The sequence below is a fragment of the Drosophila virilis genome, chromosome X (assembly GCF_030788295.1).
Source record: "Drosophila virilis strain 15010-1051.87 chromosome X, Dvir_AGI_RSII-ME, whole genome shotgun sequence".
Taxonomy (NCBI): Eukaryota; Metazoa; Arthropoda; class Insecta; order Diptera; family Drosophilidae; genus Drosophila; species Drosophila virilis.
Window position 1 is genome coordinate 21503923 of NC_091543.1, and position 25391 is coordinate 21529313.

The 25391-nt window shown below is 36.6% G+C and overlaps 4 protein-coding genes and 1 long non-coding RNA gene across 26 annotated transcripts in view; 4 read left to right on the forward strand and 1 right to left on the reverse strand.

The window, feature by feature from the left end:
* LOC138911379 (uncharacterized) overlaps positions 1–20037 on the reverse strand; it is a 49336-nt gene extending 29299 nt beyond the window's left edge. Inside the window, exons 1-2 of the long non-coding RNA XR_011416932.1 lie at positions 19974–20037; positions 18789–18967 (exon numbers count right to left, since the gene is read on the reverse strand). This is a non-coding gene — a long non-coding RNA (uncharacterized lncRNA). The remainder of the gene's footprint in view (positions 1–18788; positions 18968–19973) is intronic.
* Positions 124–3035, forward strand: LOC6631428 (fibrous sheath CABYR-binding protein). Its single transcript, XM_002055500.4, has 6 exons — positions 124–335; positions 390–493; positions 545–616; positions 704–1343; positions 1406–2193; positions 2603–3035. The coding sequence occupies exons 1-6, from the start codon at positions 245–247 to the stop codon at positions 2963–2965; spliced, it is 2058 nt and encodes a 685-aa protein (XP_002055536.1). The 5' UTR covers positions 124–244; the 3' UTR covers positions 2966–3035.
* Positions 4052–6224, forward strand: gd (gastrulation-defective). Of its 2 annotated transcripts, XM_070209498.1 has the most exons (7): positions 4052–4323; positions 4380–4530; positions 4593–4776; positions 4910–4941; positions 5026–5539; positions 5604–5677; positions 5731–5919. In XM_070209498.1, exons 1-7 carry the CDS (start codon positions 4102–4104, stop codon positions 5781–5783), a joined length of 1230 nt encoding a protein of 409 aa, XP_070065599.1. In that variant the 5' UTR covers positions 4052–4101; the 3' UTR covers positions 5784–5919. The 2 variants fall into 2 exon arrangements, with proteins under 2 accessions (XP_070065599.1, XP_015026366.1); XM_015170880.3 differs by having other exon boundaries at positions 5604–6224.
* tsg (twisted gastrulation) lies at positions 6505–7353 on the forward strand. Its single transcript, XM_002055498.3, has one exon. The coding sequence runs from the start codon at positions 6541–6543 to the stop codon at positions 7258–7260; it is 720 nt and encodes a 239-aa protein (XP_002055534.1). The 5' UTR covers positions 6505–6540; the 3' UTR covers positions 7261–7353.
* The window catches only part of cac (calcium voltage-gated channel subunit cacophony), a 67318-nt gene continuing 52529 nt past the window's right edge, over positions 10603–25391 (forward strand). For 5 of the 21 annotated variants that reach the window (XM_070210041.1, XM_070210046.1, XM_070210039.1 and 2 more), the window contains exons 1-7: positions 14739–15405; positions 15685–16003; positions 18193–18332; positions 21969–22069; positions 22481–22636; positions 22716–22936; positions 23181–23284. In XM_070210041.1, the coding sequence (XP_070066142.1) occupies positions 15785–16003; positions 18193–18332; positions 21969–22069; positions 22481–22636; positions 22716–22936; positions 23181–23284 (941 nt within the window). In that variant the 5' untranslated portion in view covers positions 14739–15405; positions 15685–15784. Of the gene's footprint in view, positions 10750–14624; positions 15406–15684; positions 16004–18192; positions 18333–18821; positions 18923–21968; positions 22070–22480; positions 22637–22715; positions 22937–23180; positions 23285–23925; positions 24042–25391 lie in introns of those variants that run through there. The other 16 variants (XM_070210055.1, XM_070210053.1, XM_070210056.1 and 13 more) reach the window with 13 other exon arrangements.

A 25391-nucleotide genomic window follows, 5' to 3' on the forward strand; every position in this document is an offset into this window, starting at 1 on the left:
TTTAATCCATGCCAATGCGTTAAGCCTTTCTGCCCTTCTGGTTCTAGAGACAAAATTGTTTGATCAATACTTCTTTGAAAAATTGTAGAGCTGCTAGGCATAATGACAAAAATTGTTTATAGCACAATATTCAACTAACAATATGCTACATTTTAACAAAAATTTGGCTTTTTTATGAAAATTTTATAAAATATTTGGATTTTAAATTGCATATGTATGAGTCTGTACGTAACCCGAACAGACCATGGCAAGGAGAGGAGGAGCGCAACAGTTACAGAGTGAAATCAAAACTGACGAAGAACTGGACAAATTTTTGGCCCGCCCAGGATTGCTCAGTATTGCTGGTATTTAATTTTAGGTAAGCATACACTTATCTTTCTTCTTTGCAGTCTTGGAAGTCTACTCAGATTGGTGTGGCCCATGTCTTGGAATGCTGGGTACCTTGCGTAGAGTAAAACTCGAAATGGGAGGTGATAACATGCACCTGGCAATTGTAAGTAGTTGCTTAGCAATATAATAGTTACTAATTGAAGTATATTTATAGTGCAAATCTGATACTGTGACAGCTCTAAAGCGGTTCAACAAAAAAAGTGAACCTACATGGCTTTTTGCTGTAGTAAGTTATATTTTTCTTATATAGTTTCTGCTCTTTCGATTCGATTACTTTCTCTACAGTACAGAAACTTATGTTTTGTCATTTTAGAACGGCAGGGCTGTAAATATTTTCTATGGGTCAGATGCACCAAAATTAGTGTCCGTTATACTGAAGGAGCTTGAAAAGGCGTTACAAAATGTTTCACGACCAACCTACGGCATTGCAGATCTTCAGCCGGTTGAGGCTGAAGCACTTAAGGTCAAAATGGAGGCAATTGAAAAGGCTGAACGCATTGAGCGGGAAAAGCAGCATAAGAAAAAAATTGATTATCTGAATCATTGTACAGATATAATAATGGAAAATTTGCCTGATATTGGTGTGACTGTTTTTGGACCACAAGTATCCCGGGATATGTTTAAAAAGCTTTCAGAGCCAGCTGAACATCTCAAAATGCAATGCAAAGACCGAAAGTATCTCGAAGTGTGTGCAGCAGATTTTGATATCATTAACTATGCTTGCAAGAATCCGTTGTCCCCTGACGTTATCGAGCAACTGGATGGCAAGGAATTGCTTGTGTGCTTCTGGAAAATAGACGAGTCCTCTGGGCCTATACCACATGTCCTTGCAACCTATGCGCATGAACTAACAAAGGAAAGAGTTGCCCCGCCGGATGAGGAAATTAATGTACCACATCCTATTCCGCCAATTATATCACCTTTGAAGGTGAAATTCGAGGTGGAAGTCGAAGGTTTGCGTTTGAGAGATCTGAAATATTTATGAAAAGTTTTAAAACTATTTATTTTTTTTCAGAGGGAGAAATTTGGGTTGAGGAAATTAGTTCAGAAGAAGAGGCCAGAATAAAGGCTGCCGAAAGAAAAGCAGCTGAAAAATCAAAATCTGCTCTTCGCCTGCAGGACGAGTCTCGAAAGGATCAAGAGGCGGGAGAGGACGATGGCGAGGAAGAGGCTAGTGAAGAAGAAGAGGTGGTACAAGCTGCCCAGCCAGCATTCCCCGGCATGGCATTCGATTTAGATTTGGGTCTTGACGATAACGTTGCTAGCGAGGAAGAGATGGTGGAAGAAGAAGAAGAACCACCAAAGCCTCTAACTCGTACAAAGCGTGTTAAGATTCCGCCTATATGGGTTGCCAATAACCGTCGCACCCATGCTGCCCTGATCTACGTGTTCTTCCGTAGCCAAACTGCCGGATTCTTACCACCAGATCCACCACCAGAGCCGCCGCATATCATAATGGCATTCGAAGCTTTCAAACGGGATGATATTATGGAAGTTGTAGAAACCATCCGAGAAGATATACCTCAATATGGTTTCTTCACTAATGATACTCCAGGAGAGGCGAAACTAATAACAAACTCTATATTTAAATATGACGAGATTCAGGAGCCCACATCGGGCGACAGATTCGTGCTGAAAGTTAACAAAGTACAATCTTATACGATGCTGTCTTTGGTCCAATTTGAGCCTACCTACTGTAGTAGCAATATTAAAGCCGGTCGCTTGGATGCACTTAAATTCTTCCCTGAAGACTATAAGACGGATGATGACATACCGCCTGAAGCAGAGATCAAGCCCAAGAAGGTAAAATATTTCATTTTATTTTTATATCCCGAATCAGTAATCGGGTTTCCCTGCCAATCTATGCAACAGGCAGATGGAAGCGTATCCGATCACAAGTCCGTCTGTCCGTTCTTATAAACGCGTCGTTCTCAGCAGAGACTTCAAATTACTAACGTAGATCGTTCCAATGACCGATATGCAGATCAAGTTTTTTTCAAATGAACGATATTTTTCCCTTTTTCCTGTTAGTAAACTGTAGTTTTATGATATTGTGTTCATGGGGGCCTTTTTTGGTCCCAGCAGCATTTAAAACGTGTATTATTTGAGAGCTGAGCTTCTAGTTTTGATAGGATAAGGTTGAGGGTATATCCTAGACGGTAGACGGATCCGACTAAAGCATACTTATAATTATTTTTATTATCCTTTACAGAAAAAGAAAATTCAAATGGAACAAGAAGCAGAAAATGTTGGGTCACGTGCTCCGTCCACTGAGTTGGAGAAAGGCAGTGAGTCCGCCCCAGGTGAAGGTGCGACCGCGGAAGAGGCACCTAAAGGTCCAGAAGGCGAGGCGCAGCCGGGCGATACTCAAACGGCCGAACCAGGGCCGACTGAAGCTCCAGCAACCACAGAACCAGCGGCTGTACCGCCCGAGGGAGCACCTCAACCCACCGAAGGCACCGCCGTACAGGAGCCACCCAAAGAAGAAACTGTTGCTGAACCAGCAGAACCACCTGCTGCGGATGCTCCGCCACCAGCTCCAGAGCCGCCATCCGAACCTGCACCAGCTGAATAGTTTGTTTATATGTATCCATGTATAAAACTTTTGTAACTAAATTTCTGATAAATAGTCACTTCATTTAAAATTTGGTTGTTTCTATGGGAGTCATATAATAAGTTTGCGGGGAACGTGGCTAGTAATACAAAAATTGTGAACTATACGAGAACCACGTACCACAACTGAGTCTGAGACATATCGTCAAAAAATTAGAAACTCTTTTGCCCACATCACATGGAAGATCGTTGCGCTTATACATATGGACGGACATGGCTAGGTCGACCTCGGAAATCTATGTATGTTGAACAGGAATATATGCCTACTTAGCAGATTCTCAAGCATTATAGAACTCCTGCTACACATACTTGCACAAAGCCACACATACACACGGATGATTACGCCTGCTGCGCCGCCCTCCTTAGCCCCCTCCCTGAGCACAACGCCATGTGAAATGCTTTCTTCATTTACTTCGGTAGCTATTGTCAGATCTTTGTGAAATTTCAAAAGTGCAAATATGGCATCCAATGTGGGCAAATGCCAAAGCCTAAATGTCAGATAAACCGCTTTTACCGATTTGGAGTAGGGCATAAAAAGCGTCATATTAATCCATTTTGTATGATTGCCAAAACTGACAAGCAAGCCGCTTTGTATGCACACGCCTTTGTATGTGCATATGTATGTGCATATGTTTTGTATTCTTGGGTGCAAAACGTAAACAAAGAAAAAGCACGCGGTCGCCTCGATAGATTAAAGGTTTTGCTTTCGCATTCATACACCCACACACACACCCACACACACAAACACACACACACACACACACACACATATGCGTGTGCACATGCGTGTATGCCTGCATATTAGGGTGGCTTAAAATTTGCATGTAGAATACAGTCGACAAGTTGTAGTGTAAAATAGATGAAGGGCAGCATAGAAACCATATTGTGCAATTTATTATCATGCATGGATAGGCTGAATATCCAAAGTTCTTCGATATTGCTGCAAGAGTAATGGCAGTTATGATGGTTTCTTGGGGGAGTTTACTAAAATTCACAGCCGATTACAAATGTTCCCATAGAAATTGATCCACCCTAATGCAGATGGTCGCGCTCATGTAAGTGTGTATCCGAAATCGGTGGAAAAGGCTTGATAAATAAATGCTAGTGATGATGAAAGTGCATTTCACAACAATATTTCTTATATGTATCGAGCAATTTACTAAGGCCATTGCCCAAGGCATGCCGATCAGTCCGTGCCCAAAGGTCTTTCAGTACAGATTTGATGGCAGTGAATGGTTCGGTTTAACTGCCATACGAAATCCAGATGTGCAGGCTCTACAGATTCGCGTAACGCTCTCCATGCGGGGCAAGCCGACGACGGTGGGTGTTTGAAATATTGCCAAACGATGTTCTCAAAATACGATTACTCTTTACAGAATTATCTTGGTGAAATTGAGTTGCTGACTCGCGGACAATTTGCAAGCAATGCGCCAGTGCTTTACAAGATTCGATTTCCAAAACATAATTTTCCTCCCAAATTGGTGCTCATTTCGGCTAACAATCAAGTTATTTGTGTCGGTTCTGGCGGTACGCAAACATTCTGTAAACAAACTTGATTGTGATCCCAAGCATAATTCATATTCTTGCAGATCACAGCGTTTTTATGACTCAAATTCAGCTAGAGCATACACGAAAACTTACTTTCATACCAGATAAAAAATCGGGTACATTGGTGCCTCCAGGCGGTGCGGATTTCGGAACGGTAGTTGGTAAGGAGTTGCCAGCAAATAATGAGTTCGGCTCTAAGCCCCTGCCGCACATCCGGTTCAAGAAGTATGCATTTGGATTGTGATTGGCTTTTTTTTAGTGCAATTGTTCTACAGTCATATAATATAATATGTGTATACGTGTGCGCTCGTGTGCATTGATAAGATGGTAATTAATTAGAGTCTTAATGCCATTGCAGAAAACCATTTCATTCAGCTGGAGAAATCTGTGGTAAGATTATTAAAAGTCTTGGCTTTCGATTGCCTCAACAAAGGCAACGTAAAATAATGTCTAAACTTTCATCAACTTTACAAGGACGTGTCACCACCAATAATAGGTTTGGATTGAGTGCGGATCACGCTGATCATTCGCCAGTTTTTGGCTCTACTGGTGATTACGACAACGAAGGCAGCGACACGGTCCTGGATGAGATCGAAGAGGATGGGCTCGACTCAGATGACACGTATACATTTGTGGATGGGCAAAATGCCACGACTGGCAACAGCATGCCGTCAATAACTCGCGGTGCCTGGCCCTGGCTGGCGGCGATTTACGTTAATAATCTAACATCCTTGAACTTTCAGTGCGGTGGCACGCTCATCTCTGCGCGCGTGGTCATAAGCTCGGCGCACTGTTTTCAAATGTTCAACCAGCGTTACACGGCCAACGAAGTGCTTGTCTTTTTGGGCAGGCACAATCTTAAGAACTGGAATGAGGATGGCTCCTTGGCAGCGCCTGTCGATGGTATTTATATACACTCTGATTACAACAAACAGCTGAGTAACTACGACGCGGACATAGCTGTCATTATTCTCAAGGATGAAGTGCGGTAACTATTCTGGCATTGCTTGAGCGCTATTCATTAATTTCGTATGCATTTAATCATTTGGCAGTTTCAACACATTTATACAGCCAGTGTGTCTGTGGACGGGCTCCAGCAAAACGGAATACATTGTTGGCGAGAATGGTATTGTCATTGGCTGGAGTTTCGATAGAACAAATTTAACGAAATTTTCAAAGGATTCATCATCCACATTTGCGCCGGGAAACGGCGCTGCGTCCCATGCGAGTAACAGTATACCAACAGTTGTAAGAGCGCCCATTGTTTCCAATGAGGTGTGCTTCAAGGCCAATGCCCATTTCCGCAGCCTCTCGTCGAACCGCACATTCTGCGCAGGGTTCCTGGTCGACATCCACAGAGATGGTGGCCGCGCTGGTGCCAGCATATATACGGGCATTAGCGGCGCTGGACTTATGATACTTAAGAACAATCGTTGGATGCTGCGAGGGACCGTTTCCGCCGCTTTGCCCGCTGAGCCCAGAGGGTCGCTGAGGAACGATTCCGTTCTCTGTTGTACCAGTCAATATGTCATCTATGCCGATGTGGCAAAGTTTATTGATTGGATTATGGCCTTTATTATATAATTTGTGTAGATACTCTTGTGTAGTGTGATATGCCACCATTCAGATGCTAAATGAATTTGAATTAAATAACTGCTGTGATAACCCTTGGATAGGTTAAGATTTCATTTCACGCGTCACGTGCAGCCTGATCCGAGCTACCTTCAATTTGTGGATTTGAATTTTGCTTTTGTAACGGTTTCTTTTTGCACCTACCTACCCAAACAAATCTGGGCTTAACTTCTTTTAAATTGCTTTTATGGCAGACCCCGGCTACAGCCCCGTTATTTTAGTACCTGGAGCAGCTAGAGCTATGGGATTTGCGAATTCATTTACCTGGCCCACCAATTGTCAGGTGTTCTTCTGTTCGTATAAAGTTGAGGCGCAATAATACATATTACATCATTATTGGTTGAGCCTTGGCTGAACATGTTGAACTTGGTATTAATATTAATCGGACTCGGTTTGGCGGCTGCCAACGATGATGGCTGCAACGAAATGGTCTGCGGCTCGGTGGTGTCCAAGTGTCTGCTTACCCAGAGCTGTCAGTGTAAGCTGAATGACTGTCATTGCTGCAAGGATTGCCTGAACTGCCTGGGCGAGCTGTACACGGAGTGCTGTGGATGTTTGGATATGTGCCCGAAGCACAAAGATGCTCCAACCTCATTGACGCTCCGGTCGGAGATTGGCGATGTTGACGGTGTACCCGAATTGTTTGATACACTCACGGCCGAGGACGATGACCAATGGGCCACCATACGCATTCCCATGCGCTTGGGCGTTAAACAGCGCATCGAAGGTGAATCTAATCTTGTTAATCAGCCCAGATACAGGCCGGCTGCTATTGTCAACTGCACTGTCATTTACGTTAACTCTTGCATTCGATCAAACAAATGCAAGCAACAATGTGAAAGCATGGGAGCCAATAGCTATCGCTGGTTCCACGATGGCTGCTGCGAGTGCGTGGGTGCCCACTGTCTTAACTATGGAATTAACGAGAGCCGCTGCAGCGCCTGTCCGGATCAGGAGCTTCTTGCGGCTGATACTGTGAGTGCCGATGCTGAACAGGATCTGGAGCGTATATTCGGCTTTGAAGATGATTCGTCCAATGATATGTGGGACTATGTTGAGGAGGACGACATGGATTAGATGCACCCTAATCTGACATCAAATTCACCTACATTGTACCTAAATTGTTATTAACTGAATAAACCATACCTCTGGTATACAAAATACTTTCAATCGCGACAATGTGCACACTTAATCAAACTAATCAATAAAAAGCGATTGTTGCAAAAGCAAAAAGTTGCAAGTTTTACAAAAAATTCCCAATGTTGTAAGTCGTTTTTCGTATGCTAGATAAGGTAGGTTTGATACCTATAGCCTACGATCTTTGACCCAAATTATCCATCAAGGAGCCGTTTCAGTCAAACTTTGATCCGCATTTATCATCCACTAGAAATGTTGTTCATTCAGCCTTGGAAATTGCGAAACACGTTTCAGATACATTTGCACAAAGATCTTCGAAAATCGATCAAATACGAATTCCTTCAGTTCCATGCACAATTCTTTTCGCGTGCTATGTAAAAATTATAATAGTTTGCATCACGTTTTCTCTACCGAACTGTCTCTACCCCTAATAAAATCGTTGCTTTCAGGATACCTTCGGGAAGTCGCTGACCATTCCCAGCTATGAGCAGGGGCATAGCTAGCCGGACAGGCTGAAAAATTTTCCCCCACCGTGTCGGTGATTTCCCAATACTTTTCTCTTTGTCCTATCCACTTAACACTCTTTATCTAACTTACATTGCTTTACTTTATTAACAATTTTCTTACTTTCTTTTTTCCTATTTATTGTATTTTCTTTATTAATTTAGCAAATTAAGATTATTTTTAATTTCACTTGAGATCACTTTTTTCCTACTTACAACCTTCTGCTTAGATGTAGGCTCTAATAGCGTCACTGACAAAATTAGCTGTGAAAAGGGGCACAGCTGGCCGGACTGGCAAATAAAACACCTCCATCGGTCGGTGATGCTATTTAGAAAATTGTATCCTTTAACTAGGCTTTTAGAATATACTTATATTGTACAACCTTTTGAATAATGAGGAAGACTCTCGTTTTGTCGACCATTAATAAATAAATAAATAAATAAAAAAAAAAAAAAAAAAAATAAATAAATAAATATATAAATAATGTGGTTCTTCAATTAGGCGATTTGATGATTTTTTGAACTCCTCATAAACACATTCTTAAAGTTTTCCACCCAGGGGGCATGGAGCCTGCGTATCACATTATTTTTTCAAAAATTCGAAAACTTTATATGTTTATTGCATTGAATCAAAAATAGTCAACTGTGTGACTTTAGTGATTTATTGGCAAGCCTTCTGTAACATATCATATTTAGAGATTGAATAAAGATTGATTGTGCTCATTTTGAGTTAAGCTGCTTTTCATCAATAATGGCTTATTTAAGTTGAGTTCACCCGAGTTTCTTGTTCCGGCCAAATTTAATTAGAACTCTTCTACGTCCTGCGCATAATGTGAACAAGTATTTTGGGGCTTGCTAATTGCAAACAGCGCCGTGCAGTCAATGCGCATATGCTGGCTGCTATCGAGCACGTCATCGTCGGCTATCGCTGTCATCATCAAATCAGCTACGTAGGCACATTGCCTACCAATACCTGGTGAACGGATAGCATATCAGTTGAGGCCGAACGGTGCCAGCGAGTGCATCCCAGACGCTGCTCGGAGTCGAATCCGGGTCCTGGGCTGTGGTGTTCGCGAATACAGATCGTTAATCGTGCATGTGTTAGTTAATGTTGTCATGGAGTTTCTTTGGCCCTTGTAACTATTACTCCGGGTGCTCGGTTTTATTTAAACGATTTGATCTCTGAAAATAGCTCGAATTCACAAACCGGAATGGCTGTCGCTTTTCTCGTGTAAAGCGTAATTAGCAGACGAGTCGTGTTTTTTTTTTTTTTTTACGGTCAGGATGCTGGGAGGAGTGGGAGCTCGACGCGGAAGGGTCTCATCACCGATGGGACGCTTAACAAATGCAAACGTCTTTAGTCTGGATGACAACATTGCCATCATTGGAGATGGCGTCATCAGAGGCAGCACACCTCCTGGTCGGCAGCCGTTTAAACAGCGTAGACGACCCGCCACCGACAGTAGTCATGAGAATTTTGCACCATTTCCAAGTCGTCTCAATTTGGGTGATATTATGTAAGTATAGTTAAGTAGATATGCTAGCTGGTATGGCCCGGCTTCGTTCGAGCCAAGTAAGCCTTAAATTTAAGCTACTTCCTTGATTAAATCCCATGCCCTAAATTGCATTTAGTACAGATATTAGATAGACACAAAACATGTCATTTATAACTGTTATTCAAAAATCTTCTGCTAGCATTATTTTATTTTTATTTTTGAAATAAGACTGAAACAAACGGACGTTTCCGTTTCCCCTCCAGGGCGTTAGTCTTTCCGAAAGAAAGATCCCTGAAATTAGTTTAAAGCCGAACTAACATTAAAACAAAATGTTTCATAAGCCGTCTTTTCGCAACTTTCCACAGTTATGGTCGGATTTCCCAAAGCTTCCTAGATTTGAAGGCTAATGTCAAGGAGCACGCGATAAGCGCTGCGACGAGAGAAGCGATTCTATTTCGTGATATGATAAGTGCGATGAGTCCACTGAGGGAAAGCTTTAAGCTAATCGAGTATTCAGCCGTATTTAGTTAACTATTCTTAGTTGAAATTTGAGGGCAATGAGTTCAAATGATTAATGTTGTGGGCTTAAATGCAACATTTACTTTGGTGGTCACTCACTCAATCAAAATCGAGCGGAACGAGGAGAATCTTAAAATTTGTTTGAAGATCTAAGAATTTCTTGGGAATTTTTTACAATCCTTACTGTCGACTATATATGTCATACAATAAGAAAAATGGTGCAGAAATTTTGTAATTCCTATTGTCTTATTTATATTAGGTGAAAACAGACGCTAATACAACAAAAAATATGAACGGTGACAAAGATTTGAAAACTGTTTTTTTTTTATTTCGATGGATTTGATTGTGGTTAAATACCGTTCTGCAGTCCCGCCAGAATCATTGTAGTTCAAATAATATGTTACCAGATGGCGCAATAACATAAGCAGCCCTGTCTGAAAGCTGGTAAACAAACAAATCGATAAGCGAGCAAAAAGCATAATTGTTTTCCAACTGGCAAGTCGTACAGTGTATGTAGAGCCCAGAAATTGTGCCCTGGCGATGGGGGATGAAAACATCATACGAAAGCTTAAAGCTTTATTCAATGCCATATGTGCGATAGAAGCAACACTATCAAGCATCTGTGTCAGATGGAAAGAACGCATGGCTATATCAACGGGCCTACGTTTGCCTATATACACATCTCTTTTATTCCCACGTCCCAACAAAGACAACGTCTTGGTTACATCAAGTGATGTGCAGCTTATTCGCAGCGGCAGTACCTGCAAGTGTTCTGTTTGAGCTTTTTGTGTTCGATCCAAAGCGCAGGACTGTTTGGTTAGCTGGTTGTGCGTGTAGTTGTAGCGTGTAATGTGTAAAGTGTAATACAAAGTCTTCATCGACTTGCGTTTGTTAAGTTTTTCGTCCAACTGGTGAGATAAAGTCGGTAACTGGTCGAACATAGCGGTTTTTGTTTTTTATTTTTGCAAGCGACAATCGAATCTAGAAAACGTACGCTGTTAATTTGTAGTGCAACAAACAAAAAAAAAAAAAAAAAAAAAAAAAAACAACCAAAATCTTGCCATTTATCTTAACTGGGGCTGAACACTCGACTTTTCGTGGTGGCATGTATGTAGCTAAAAATCGGGTCGAGTGGTGAATATAAAGTTAGAAAAGTTCAACTGATTAATTGCGAAATGGTTTGCGTGGAAGCCAAGAAATACATGCGAAGTGAAAGCAACCAAAAGTGAATTAAAAAACCATACATAAATTATATTTGCTTGCCGCATGCACAGGCACTGCAACTGCAATCCGCTAGGACACATCTTCAACATGTTTGTCGCGCTTCGATGGTGTCGCAAGTGGTTGTAATTGTTGAGTTCTCGCTTACATTTGTAGTTAAATAGCCTCAATGTACGCATTTGTTACACACACATATAAACTTATGTACAGACGATTCATACATACATATGTACATACACAATGTACATCTACTTACAAATGCGGCTGCGAATGCGACAGTATGTGCGCGCACTGTTACATATATATATATATATATATATATGTATGTATGTGTGTGCGTGCGTGCGTGTGTGCGTGTATATAACATGGGCTTGGGATTGGGTCAGCGGGTTGGTAGCACAACGGGTGGAATGTTGCGTGGGTGGGGACGGCGTCAGAGCAAGCGTCAGCGACAGTTTTGACAGCGCCAAGTGAATTTTGGTTTCGGTTACAGCGGTTTTCGAGTTGTGACGTGTATGATTCGGAAGGTGAATGAATTGTATCGAACAGCATCTGCAGCAGCACTTTATAGAATAATGCCAAATTGTTTTAAATTATTTCGACAACATACAAATTATTGGAAATGTATGTAAGAGTGTCTGTTGTATGATTACATCCCAGCTACATATATTCGTTAAAATACATTTGTATATTCGTACAGACACGCTTGCATATGTATGTCAATATGTTAACAAGACCAATGTATAAAAGCTGTGGCTTTGGGGCCTAATGCCCCCGGGAATGAAAATTGTGTTGTATGTGCTAATGGGATTTGTATATGCAAACATACCTACGTACTTTTGTCCATTTGGATGTTAGGCCAACATGTATTTGTACGTACATACATTGTTTCAGCTGTGCTCAACTATTTAAACATACAGTGAACGCTCGATAATAGGAAGGCTCGATATAAGAAAATATCGGTTGTAACAAACACCAGTGCAAAATCATTGTTTTTTTTTTGTGTGTTTTTTTTTTTATGATTATTTGTTTTGTATCATAAATAGATAATACTCAAAGTACGGGTACAATGGAAAAGTCACCATCAGTTAATATATTTTAATATACAAATTTTTGGGCAAATGTTGGTTTAGCGTAAATAAATCAATAACACATACTCCGCGGCAGCTTACGGTCGTTCCAATTATTTCTTACTAAATTATTTAATAATAAGGCGATGTATGCTACTTTGGAGCAGCGTGTGGATTTTATTTGTCATCGTACCTTAAAACCCTAAAAGATGGAGCATAACATGTTTTTCTTTCAATGATGTTTGAAATTTCATCAATAAAAATTAAAAATTTCATAGATTAGAAAAGTTCGAAAAAATAGCTCTGAAACCGACTGTTTCAAATAATCGAGCGTCCACTGTATGTTCATTTAGTTACAATAATTGCTAATTGACCCTTACGCCCGCGTATATCGCATAACATATAACATATAGACGGGGACAGCTTGTGCAAAAAATGTTAGCCACTTGTGCGCTCAATGCATTCTCATTGATGTCTACAGATCGTTAAGATGTACGCGTATGCACATTGAGAGTAAGCGAATGCAATGTACCGTAGTGGGAGCGAAAGAAATGTGAGCCATGCTAACTCTCTTGCTCTCTGAGATCGTAAGCAAGCTACAGAGCTGAGCAAAAGAGAAGTCTATGTAGGACCTCACGGCAACGAAAACATGTGAATACATTTTTGGTTAAAAGCTGTCCCATCTATATGTTGTATGGTGAAAGATATAAGCGAGCAAGAGAATCATTAAAAAAGTTTCTAGTAATTATTGTAACTGACAAAAATGTGTTCCCAAAGCAAACGAGGCTGCTAGTACTAGTACTTATATATGTATATATATATGCGATTCTTGTGTTTACCTACGTACGTGTCTAAGTACGTTTAAACTAATTAATAAGGTTGTGTGGCCAAAATATAAAATGTTTTGTTGAGAGGTCGAATAAAAGAAGAACCTGAAAGCCAATTGTCACTGCTACGTCTTTACATGTATTAATGTATTCTTGCATGTATGATGATGGCATGTGTGCACACTATTCACATGCACATGCATGTGTGTGCGTGTAGGTGCAGGAACAGTTGTTTGTGTCTATTTTTTGTAGGCTTAAGTTGTCTGCTTATTGTTTTTCTTTTCAACTATATTTTCTCCATTGTCATCCAAATTCCAGAGAAAATGAGCCCGAAAACAAATTAAAGAATGACGTCACTAAATTACTTTTAGCTTGTATTATTTATACCAAAGCAAAACAAATGCCTACTTAGTACATTGTACATATGGATAGTTCCAAAAAACCCGATGGTCGCACGACTTCAATATACAAAATATACACACGCAACGAAATCAAAAACGAACCGACCAAAAGGTCTTGTCTCATTTTTGGACAGAACTTGACTATCAATAATTTTAGTGTAAACAAACTGTGGGAACCGTCAGAGTATGGCCAGGTATTAACATAACACATAACAGAAATAGGCAGGTCTTAAAAAGGATTTCGTCTGCATCAATAAAACTGTTAAAGTTTACTTAAAAGTTTATTACTAAATATGCTGCTAAATAATTGAAGTTTATGTCGCTTTTAATCACATTTGTGCCGTTTCCTGCAATTTGAAAAGCTCTTATGCTCTTATGCGTCGCATACTCGAGTGTAATTTTATGAATCAAAAAAATGTATCTAACTAACTTCAAGTAACAATAATCTGTTTTGCGACTTTATAGATGCATACGAAAACCACTTTATTTTTGACATCTACAATACTACAATAGGAAATACGTTGAAGAATACGGGAATATTTTGATGTTTTTATATTTGAATTATCCTTGTACGTGACATTTAAGAAAATCAAAATTTTGTTGCAAGTATTCAGTAATTTGCTTGTAATAAATCAAAATATATCAAAATGTTGAGAATGTGGAAGTATGTATAATTGTATTTATAGTCCATATCCCATTTCATTATTCAAACATATGTGTGTGTATACATGTATTTTGAAAATTGTGCATTACATCGCATACGTATGTATTGGCCATATGAAAATGCACTAAATTATAGGATTTGTCTTTATCCGAAGAAAAAATATGCAGGCAGAGCTACTATCCGGCTGCACATATTCAGCGCAGTAAGAAACTTTTATTTAACATTTCACAATTCACCACAGCGTGTTGAACTTTTCATGACCACACTTACGTACGTCGGTATGTATGTATGTAAGTGCGAAGCGTTTCATCCCCTAACTTTTCATTCATATCGTGTTCCAGTAATAAAATGATATACTGACATTTGAAGCTACCTACATACATGTAGTACATGTGTACATTCACCTAACAATACGTATAAAAATAGGATAAGTCAACATTTGATATGTTTATAATAAATTTATGAAATCTACTAATATCTAACTAGCATGTGACATGTGTACCCTCGCATTTGTACATGTGCATGTGCCTGTATGAAAATACATACATATGTATGCACATTCATACAAACATACAAGTGCATTTTTGGTGTGTATTTCGATAGGTCATGAACTGAATTGACCCGAACAAAAACAAAATCACTCTCATAAGCTTTGCTTCGCGAAATTCTCATTGAAAAGTGTTTAACAACAAATGAATAAATAGTTATATAAATAAAATCATAAAATTCTTTATACATACACATTAATATATGTGCAAATATAAACAAATGTGATAAAACCGGTAACCTATACTAAAACTAAACTTCAGCATCTTTGAATGAAAACCAAAAAAATGTGAACGTGTAAATACAAAGTGATAAAACTACATGGCTCAATTCATAAAATACTTATATCATAAAATCGTGAACGGCAAATTCTCTATAGTACATTAAAACAGTTCCACCTCATCTAAAATATATATAAATGTACTTTGTGTTTGGAAAACAGCATTTTGTGCAATAATAATAATATATTAAAAGAAAAAAAATACCAGATATCAAAATAAAAGACAAAAGCAATAGGCGCTGTATTAAAAAATAGCAATAAAAATAAAAGCAAAAACAAAAACCAAAAAGAAAAAGAAAAACTAAAAGAAATTGTGACAGAAAAATAACGAGTGGAATCCGCCTTGCTATTCTTAGTCCTCGGGCATAATATATCGGACACCCGGCCATTGCGAAATATAGTGCAGCCTTTGGCTTCCCAGCTAAATGTCCGGTTGCCACTCTTGTGCCATGCGGACGGCGTGTCACTCCCGACAAATGCGTATTGTGGTTCATCTTGTGTAATATAATTATGGCCGAGTGGTCGTTACGAAAGTATCAAAAATTGGATATAGTGACGGTATGTTTATCGCCCATAGCTGTAGAGCTAACTTAGTTCATTTAAACTTAGTGCTTAGTGTCTGCTAAGTCTACAGACACTATGCATATTATGTAGTATTATATAGTTACAAGTCAGTTTGCACACTGTTCGTTTCGAATCTGTCGAAAGGATATGCATGCCTATTGTTTTTTTTTCCATTTTTTTTTTGCTTTCTTTTGTATTAGTATTTTGCCACTTATTGAACAGCACAGCAACATGCTCATAAGTCGTTATAATGATTTCTATCTTCTAACTTAGGTTGGAAGCAGCTCAGGAAGCAGTGCTAGCAGGGCATCAACAGGACTCCTTAGGCGGGGGGCACTTGGGTCGAAAGGGAGCCCATCGCTTAGCTGATAGAATGGGTGGCCCGAAAAAAGAGGAAAACCCACCAGGTGGTGGTCCGACGTCATTGTTTATCCTAACCGAGGATAACCCAATTAGAAAGTACACACGATTCATCATTGAATGGCCGCCCTTTGAGTACGCTGTGTTATTGACAATCATAGCCAACTGTGTTGTGTTGGCACTAGAAGAGCACTTGCCAGAAGGCGACAAGACAGTATTGGCTCAAAAATTGGTAAGAAAAGCTTGTTTTTCAGCTTAATGTTAATGTTAATTTATAATGCAATTAATAACATTTATGTTATGTACTGCAAACACATTGTCAACACTTTCTTTAGTCAACTAACTAATACTTATGTTATCAACCAATCACTTTCGAGGGTTGCTTCTTATATTGTGCGTCTAGTATCGAAAAAAAAACGTTACCTCGTCATTGTTTCTAAAATATTCATTATATGAATCAATACATTTGCATGAGTTTCAATGCAATACAACAAATTTTTTTTAGGATTTTATAGGAAAAGTGTGGGCTCTACGGGCGAATATCTAAGCATGCCTTAGTGTTAATAATTGACTATTGTCCTGCGTCAAATTTGCAACACTGGAGATGGAAAAGTACAAGATAAATACTCGATTAGTTCAATCGATATTTACGTATTCTGGTATCATTTAGTACTAAACTGATATTAACGGCTGTTAAATGCATCCAAAATGAAACTAAGTTTGTAACAAATACTACGCAATTTCTCAACATGTTCACTTTTAGAAATATGTAATTGATATCAAGATTACCCTCTTTGTAATACATGTAAATTCTCTAATTAGCAAATGTTAAAACTGTATAAATAGCCACCACTTATCTACGCATTCTCCATTTTCCATTGTAAACATTAAAAAACATTAAAATATTAATCCGATCCGATCACATTATGTAAACACTAGCTCATAGGAATATACTTATTCCTGATTCAGTTCAGACAGTCAGTCAATACGCTCTCTATTACTATTTTTTCTATTTCCAACTCCTTTTCGAACTCCATCTTCTTTCACACTGGATAATGATCTCCATCTAAATCTCCTTCTTATTTTTGTGCTTCCATATGCATTTTTCTTTCTCCAAATCAGCCATGTCGGTTTCCCTGCCATCTCCAACTCCAAGCCGAATATGGATACACCCGATTTGGGTATTAACGAAAGACGTTACTCCCCTCCGCATCCAAAAGTACCAGGACGGAACAAAGTTCTGCAGGATCCCATGTCGGCAATTACACTTTTGCTGTGTTCTTTTTAGATATATCTTCATCCCAATTTCGTTCAACGATAAACAAAGAATGGGTTGTCCGTTTGATTAGCTGCAATTAGGCATTGTCTCACCAAATTAAGCTGCCTTAAGGTTAGGGTCTAGGGGTACCAACTGGAGGCTGCTGGCGTGACTTATTGTGACCTCGAGCTGACATGCATAATTATGCCAGTTGCGCTTGCCCTTCTAAATAAATAAAATCAAAAATATACATATATACTTTATGTGGTCTCAGCTGCGTTCTTTTGATTGTAACAGGTTCGGGGCATAAAAACATTATTATAGAACTAAACAAATTTTATTGTACTCAAAAAGTAAGCTTTCAGCCTAACCGCAGCAATAAAGTTTAATTAAGTTTCTTAAATAAAATTTAAAAAACCCGACGCTTTATAACAAAATGCACACAAATGGCACATAAGATACAGACCCCTTACAAGCTGTTTAAAAATAAAATAATTTAACAAAAGTATGTTGTTCTTTAAGTTAACTTTCTCTTGCAACGAACGGCGATTAAAATTGTTGTGCTGCATCACCACAAGCTGAAAAAACTCATTGGTCTTGACAATACTGAGATAAATAATAGATAATATAACGAGAAAGAAGGGCTGTCTTCGGCACGTCGAGGACTTAATACCCTTGCAAACCCATCCTTTTCCTAACGCGCATAGTGATTTTTCCGTATCTAATAAGCATGCAGAAAATAGTTAATGCCGATTATGGTTAAGATATCTTGAAAAGCAATAAGCTTTTCATACAACATCAGCTACTGAAATACAAAAAAGTCCTCCATACAATAACTTATTTTTCGACCGAATGGCAGCTATACGATATAGTGGTCCGATCCAGCAGTTCGTGCAACAGAAAGAGAGATTTCTGTAATGTTTCGTGACGATAGCTTTAAAACTGAGAGACAAGTTCGCGTAGAAACAGATAGACGGACATGGCTATATCGACTCGGCTGTTAATACTGATCAAGAATATATAAACTTTATGGGTTCGGAGATGTCTCCTTCTATGCGTTACACATTTTACGCAAGGGTGTAAAAATGCTGAGACGCACAATAAAGAAAGTAACCTTCGAATTAGTATTATGAAATTCTTATGACATTTTTTCAATTCTCTAGGAAAAAACGGAGGCCTATTTTTTATGCATTTTCTGTGTAGAAGCATCGCTCAAGATCCTTGCCTTAGGGCTTGTTCTGCATAAACACTCCTATCTCAGGAATATTTGGAACATCATGGATTTTTTCGTTGTAGTGACGGGGTAAATATGTATTTTATTTGTAAATCCAATTTTATGTACCTAAATATTGTTTTTATTTATTTTTGGCAAATATGCCACACATCCGCGATTTTTTCAAACTTTGGTTTCAAATGTAATTCTTTTGTTGCTCAATATTCATTTAAAGTAATATTGACCTGCATTTTATGAAACATGGATAGCAAGCGGATATCAATTCAAAACTTTTAACGATAGCGTTTATATCGATTAACAGGTTCACTTCAGTTTACATTTTTCCAATTTTTTTTTTTTTTTTGTTATGCCCGTGTCACATTTACACGCAACACAACAGATTCAGAACTTAAGGTTAAGAAAAATATAAAGCTAATGATATATCTGTGAGGGATAAGGTTGGCCATTTGGTTGTTGTATTTAAGTCACTTATAAAATGCCGTTTGAAGGCACGTTAATTTATTTGTAATTTACATATGTACATACCGACTTTTATATGGCAACTCCAATGCCGAACAGTGCCATGACGATATTCGCCGAGGCCAATATAGATGTTGACCTACGCATGTTGCGATCTTTTCGTGTGTTACGCCCGCTGAAGCTTGTATCCCGAATTCCAAGTAAGACAACGTAGCTGAAGACATCATATTTTAAATTAGGAGTCCCTAGGCCAGATAAATTATATGTCATTTACTTGAATAATTATATACATTATTTTAGAGTAATAAATAATATAGGAGCTAGCTCTATTTAACGCATATTAGTGCCTAGGAGCATTTATAGATATTAGAAGCTCTAAAGCTTCATTGTACTACATAAATAACAAAAGTATATATAACTATACATATATGTGTTCCAGCGATTTGTTGCTTAGATACAAATATGCTCAATACTATTTCTGTGTAAGTAACCTAAATGGTTCTAAGTAATTTATTCACATCTTCGAGAGGCCCTGATAACATGATACTCTTATACCCAATGCTATTTATATTTTTTCAGATATCAAGTGAGTAATTTGTAGTACTTCTCTATTAGCCTTTGTAAGCAAACTATGTGCAAAAATAAATATTTTGCAAGTAATTCAATTTCTGTTTATACGCTATATTTCAATCGAGAGTTCGGTGTAGCCTAATTAGCTGTCATTTTGCGCAGTATAATTTATGTTTAACACAAATGTGTTTTTTTTAGTAGGAACGTTGAAAACTGTTTAATTGATAATTAATAAATATATAAACAGCTCGATTAACACCATTTGCAATATTTCACACTGTTCGTGACTTGTTTTCGGAACACAGGTTGTTGCACATAAAATGTTTATTGTCAAAGGTAACATTGGCAACTGGTCTTTTCAAATATGATGTATGGCTGAACATAAAAAACAAAAGCCTTAAGAGTTTCGATACCCTCTTTCGTATTTTGAAAAAGAAAATCAGTAGATACTCTCATTTTTCACGCGAAAATCGCGAATGGATGATTGAATGAACGAACAAGGTTACAATTGTTGATATCTGATATTTAGCATAATGAAACATTGGCTTATTCGTACGTTTATAGCTAGTTTTGTGAATCCAAGCAATGAACTCAACCAGAGGAGTTAAATGTAATAATAACTTATTTGCTAATTAATTTTAATAATAACAAATTCATACTAAAACGTAGTTCTTTGCATACTTTAATGCTCAATAAGTTATAGTACGACTTTTTCATTTTCATTTGATGACATCGAAGACAGAAACTTAAGCGTTTTTCTGTCTAAACTGAAAATAAAATATAGAGAATATAATTATTTTTAACTAACTTGTTGGAAAATCTTTTATTAGTATATATTCATGAAACTCATACGCAAAGTTTCATGACTAAATCTTATTAATAACTATTTCATTAGCGGAATGATAACACATACAATGTATGTAGTACATATATATCATATATTATATTACAAATAATTCTGAGTTAATTCAACTTTCTATTTAGGACGTAGACTACTAGACTAGACTACTTTTTTTTAGGAGATTAACAAATATATTTACTCCGTAATGCACACCATATACGATTATAAAAACGAACAAGTAAGAGTGCGCTTGTCGGGAGTATCCAACTGGGAGTTACCCTGCAACCAGCGTTTAGCCGTTGTTGTCTAGGATTATAATTAAAAAATAGATTTTTCTAGTTGATAACATATACATTTATAGGCTCTAAGATATTCTCAATAATCAATAATCAATAATCAATTTCATGATTTTAAATAAACTCGATCTGGGTGGGCAGAGTCAAGCTCCTCCAGCTCTAATCATTTCTGATGGCAGATTGACGGATGAACATGTTTGGATCGGCAATCTTCCTAATATAATATAATATAAAATAATAACATAATATTTAGCAAATAACTAATCTACTTTAATATTATAGCTATTTATATGTTTTTTTTTGTAAATAAGTGGGTCTTTATCAATTACACAAAATCTAGAAATGTTACTATAATTATTCGTTTTAGAATTTATGACCTCTTGCATAGATTTTAAGCGAACGTTGCTTTCTCATCCAAATTTCAAAAGAAGAAACTTCATCGTAGAATCGACTTTAAGTTTTTTCTCATACCTGCCTCATTTTTTTACGCGAAGTCTGTTATAACTGTGATAACAAAAACACAAGTTTTAAAAGAGTAAATACGAATTTTCTTAAGTGTATACAATAAATGATAATAAGATTCTTATCTAATAGTGAAATTCATGAAACTGAATTAGATTTAATGAAAGCATATCTGAGACATTTGATGGAAAGATCCTGATTTAATTAAGATTTCGGAAAAAAGATGGCAGCTTGCCCGGCCAGCTGATTATCAATTGGCGTGAAAGTAAACAAAGCCGTGAAAGTGAAAAAATAAGTGTAAACAAGTATTTTCTAAGTATGTTTCAGCTGCATTTCAGCTTCCTTTCTATCTCCATCTGCTTAAACTTCTATTTATGCAGTTTGAAAATCAGAAACCAGGCAACGTTCTCCATATTGAAATCACAAACACAAGCTTGGCCGCGTAATTTACTTCGAAGAACACTAACTTTTCCATACATGTCTACACATTTTATATAGATCAGCTCAACTTGAAATCAGTTTCAGGAATGATAAACATTATACCTACTTGTATAGGAGCAGGGTTACGTTTACATAAATAAATAAATTTGTTTGTCAGATTTCTACAAGTTAGCGCTTAACTAGTTTTAAATAGAGTCATTTAAAATTAGACATGTGTATAGGAAAATACTGGATATGCATTTAAATTAAGTTTTCATATAGGAAACAAAATTAATGACTGTAGTTGTTAAATACATAATAAGGCAAAGGTAAATAACCAAAAATTATCGCTTGGTTATCCCTTTCCGTGTACAAAATACATATATAAACTAATCGTGCGTTATAAGTCCCCTATATATTTAGTTTAATTATTTATTTTACATAATCGTTTTTGTCAAGTATTAACTCTTATTTGATTTGAATTAATACTATTTACTTGCCATCTAGATGCTAAGTCTACAACTTTTTATGTTCATCAATTTTAGTAGCACAATTGAATGTCTTATTTTATAATAATTTTGAATTAATTGTGACCCTTTAATTCATTGGATATTGCTAATGAAATGCTCGCTTTGATCGCTTAACGTCTGCAAACAGATTCATGACACAGTACCCACAAATGGGGCCCGAGGTAGACCTAAGAACACTTAGAGCCATTCGTGTGCTACGGCCCTTAAAATTAGTGTCTGGAATTCCTAGTGAGTAGTCATACATTTTATTTTCACTTTAAACAAACTTAAATAATACGATACGGCTTAGCGTATGGTAATAGAACATTTTAAAGCATAGAAACATTTTTTATTCTATATTTATTGCATGGTTTTGTATTTATAAAAGTTCTATGTATATACTTATATATACATGTGTACGTATTTGTGTTGATAAGAGAGAGCTTGTGAGATCTCATGATAATCTTGCCATATATATATATATATACATGTATATTATATACATACATGCATATAAGAAGAGAAAATACTTATGTTGAGAAAAATTTGCTCATTTAAATTTTACTAACGCAAATTGTATTTTACAAATTATTCGCATGACCCACAACAACTTGCGATGGATCTCTACGATGTACAACATTTATCTTTCGCTGTATATAGGTTTACAAGTAGTTTTAAAATCTATAATCAAGGCGATGGCACCTTTACTGCAAATCGGACTCTTGGTGTTGTTTGCAATCGTAATATTTGCAATCATTGGACTCGAGTTTTATTCGGGCGCACTGCATAAGACTTGTTATAGCTTAGAAGATCCAAGTATACAAAATATGTTACATATATTCTGAGTCAAGAGTCTAAATATCTTGTTTTCCTCTATGATCGTCTGCTTGGTCAGACAAACTAGTGAAAGAAGGGGAATCGGAGACACCCTGCAACACTGATAATAGCACAGAGAAGGCAGGAGGATCCTTTGTATGCAATAGTACGACAAGCATGTGTCTGGAAAAATGGGATGGACCAAATTCAGGCATAACAAGCTTTGATAATATTGGGTTTGCCATGCTGACCGTATTCCAATGCATTACAATGGAGGGCTGGACGTCAATACTATATTGGGTAAATACAATGACTAAAGATTTAACATAAGATCTTCAATATGTTTGGTTTAAGCAAATAAAAACAAATAGTCATTTATTAAGATGACAAAGCCTACTTTATAACTAATTGAAGAAAAGATAAGTTTGACATGTTATCTGCCAGTGAGTTACTCTATTTGTATTTATTTGCTTATGCTGATGAAAAATAGATGAAGAAAATAATGATAAAACCGGCCATAACCGTATCTATTATCTTTTTACAGACCAACGACGCATTAGGTTCAACATTTAATTGGATATATTTCGTGCCTCTTATAGTTATAGGCTCATTTTTTATGCTCAACTTAGTTCTTGGTGTTTTAAGTGGGTAAGTTGGCCTTAAAACTTTAATTTTGGTTCCACACAATTCTCTGTCACAGTTTTATTTACATTTTGTATTATCTTTTCGAATGATCTATAGCATTCCAAGATGATATGTGTATGTGAAAAGATCATTTCAGAAATCACGTCGCTTTTCACATCAGTGAAACAGCCATTCAAATAAAGCTTTAACGCTAATGAGAAACTTTTAAGCTAAACGCTTTCTGTATTGATGATGATGATGATTTTGAATTGAAAAATAATTTAAAAATACTATCAATTTAACAAGTTTTATTCAATGCATATTCATGTGTATATTTACAAAGAATATTATAGATGTACATACATAGTAAAGGTTTGTAAAATGTACATATATGTACATATGCTCCAATATATAGGCATAAAATATATATGTACACTCGAGCCCATAAAATACATGTTGTACATTAAAAAATATTGAAAAAAAAAGGGAAAGAATTTTCATATAATTTAGTATGCTCAAAAACTTGTTAAATAATTGCAGTCTGAATGCTGAATAAGAAATCGTATAATATACGGCTAATTGATGAATAATAAAACTTTAATTTTTGTGCATAATTTGTTTTGGTTTATGTTTTATTAAAATGTATTTTTTTTTTGGAAATTCAGAGAGTTTTCAAACGAGAGAAACCGCGTCGAGCGTCGCATGGAATTTCAGAAATGCCGCTTTCGTGCCATGTTTCAAACAGCAATGGTCTCATATCTTGATTGGATTACACAAGCAGGTTTTTAAATATGAACATACCAAATGAAATTTAGCAAACTGCCATAATATTCGTATAATCACAAATTGGCTAAACCGTCATATCCTTAGAGTACTCGAATCTTGAAAAGAGATTTGCCCAACCTGTACTTCCTTCTATTTAGAAATATAACTAATCCCGCAACGTATATATTTATATACGGACACAAATAAACTAATTCAAATAAAACTAGGAAAATACAATTACAAATACAATGTTTTAATTGAATTGCATACTTTATACGAACGTGTTTAAATTCATATTAGTTACATATGATATTATTAATAAAACGCAAACAATTCCAAATCCTCGGCAACTAACAATTTTGCTCTTGTCTAATAGTTTATATAACAATTTATTAAATGCTGCTAATTGAAACAATATGCAATAAAACTGTTACTATACTTATCTACGAAATGCTGTTTGGTCCCACCACCTAAACCCCATATACATATAACATATAACAAATAACAAATGTTCTGGTAGCAACCCAGTTCGAACATGCTACTTAATTATTTCTATGCAGTATGCTATACCACTACAAAAAATTAGCTACATAATATGTTAATCCTCAATTAACTACATATATAGTTTATTCCCAACTACCATACTTATTCTACAAACATACAAGGTACTTCTACACCAGTTTGTTATGCCTTTGCAATTTTTGTTATCGTGTACTACTTAGTATAACTATCAAAATTAATAAGTTCCATTATTTAATAATATCAACGAACTGTTGTTGTGTTATGATTATAGAACAAATCAGTGCATCAAAAGTTTTAACAAATTTTTACCAATAACAAGTTCATTAAACTTTTTGATAAAGTTTTCAAACTAGTTGATATTAACAACATAAAACCCTAACTGTACATCATGCAGTACTCTTGCAACTCAGAAGGATCCCCATATTTTCCAAAAACGGAAAACTTTTCGTTTACTTAGCGCTATGCTGGTATTTTGGAGATTTATACATACAAACATATGTATGTTGTTAATATGTATGGATGTATACTTATAATTGCTGGATCCAGCCACTATGGCATTTACATAACATTTACTCAACTAACTAACTGAAATTCCAATTGAGTAAATATTTCAGACTTATTTTAAATGTAAAGTGTTATGCACAGTATGCAACCAATACTTACTCATTTTTAAAAATACAAATCCTCTTTGAATTTTAATATCATTTTGTTTTCATTAATTTTTTGTTTGTTTTCATGTATAAATAACTTTTCAAATTTTCAACATGTACTCATGTATACATAACTTATAAAATATAAATAATTATATGTTCATTTGAAAACCCCATACACATATATAAATAAC

What these genes read in the sequence shown, in the direction of transcription:
- LOC6631428 (XM_002055500.4), top strand. Translation starts at nt 245, where the DNA reads ATGGCAAGGAGAGGAGGAGCGCAACAGTTACAGAGTGAAATCAAAACT. An exon ending in CTACATGGCTTTTTGCTGTA is followed by an intron (nt 617 to 703) that starts GTAAGTTATATT and finishes TTGTCATTTTAG; the next exon opens with AACGGCAGGGCTGTAAATAT. An exon ending in ATTCGAGGTGGAAGTCGAAG is followed by an intron (nt 1,344 to 1,405) that starts GTTTGCGTTTGA and finishes ATTTTTTTTCAG; the next exon opens with AGGGAGAAATTTGGGTTGAG.
- gd (XM_015170880.3), top strand. Translation starts at nt 4,102, where the DNA reads ATGCTAGTGATGATGAAAGTGCATTTCACAACAATATTTCTTATATGT. An exon ending in TGCGGGGCAAGCCGACGACG is followed by an intron (nt 4,324 to 4,379) that starts GTGGGTGTTTGA and finishes TACTCTTTACAG; the next exon opens with AATTATCTTGGTGAAATTGA. An exon ending in TTCAGCTGGAGAAATCTGTG is followed by an intron (nt 4,942 to 5,025) that starts GTAAGATTATTA and finishes CAACTTTACAAG; the next exon opens with GACGTGTCACCACCAATAAT.
- tsg (XM_002055498.3), top strand. Translation starts at nt 6,541, where the DNA reads ATGTTGAACTTGGTATTAATATTAATCGGACTCGGTTTGGCGGCTGCC.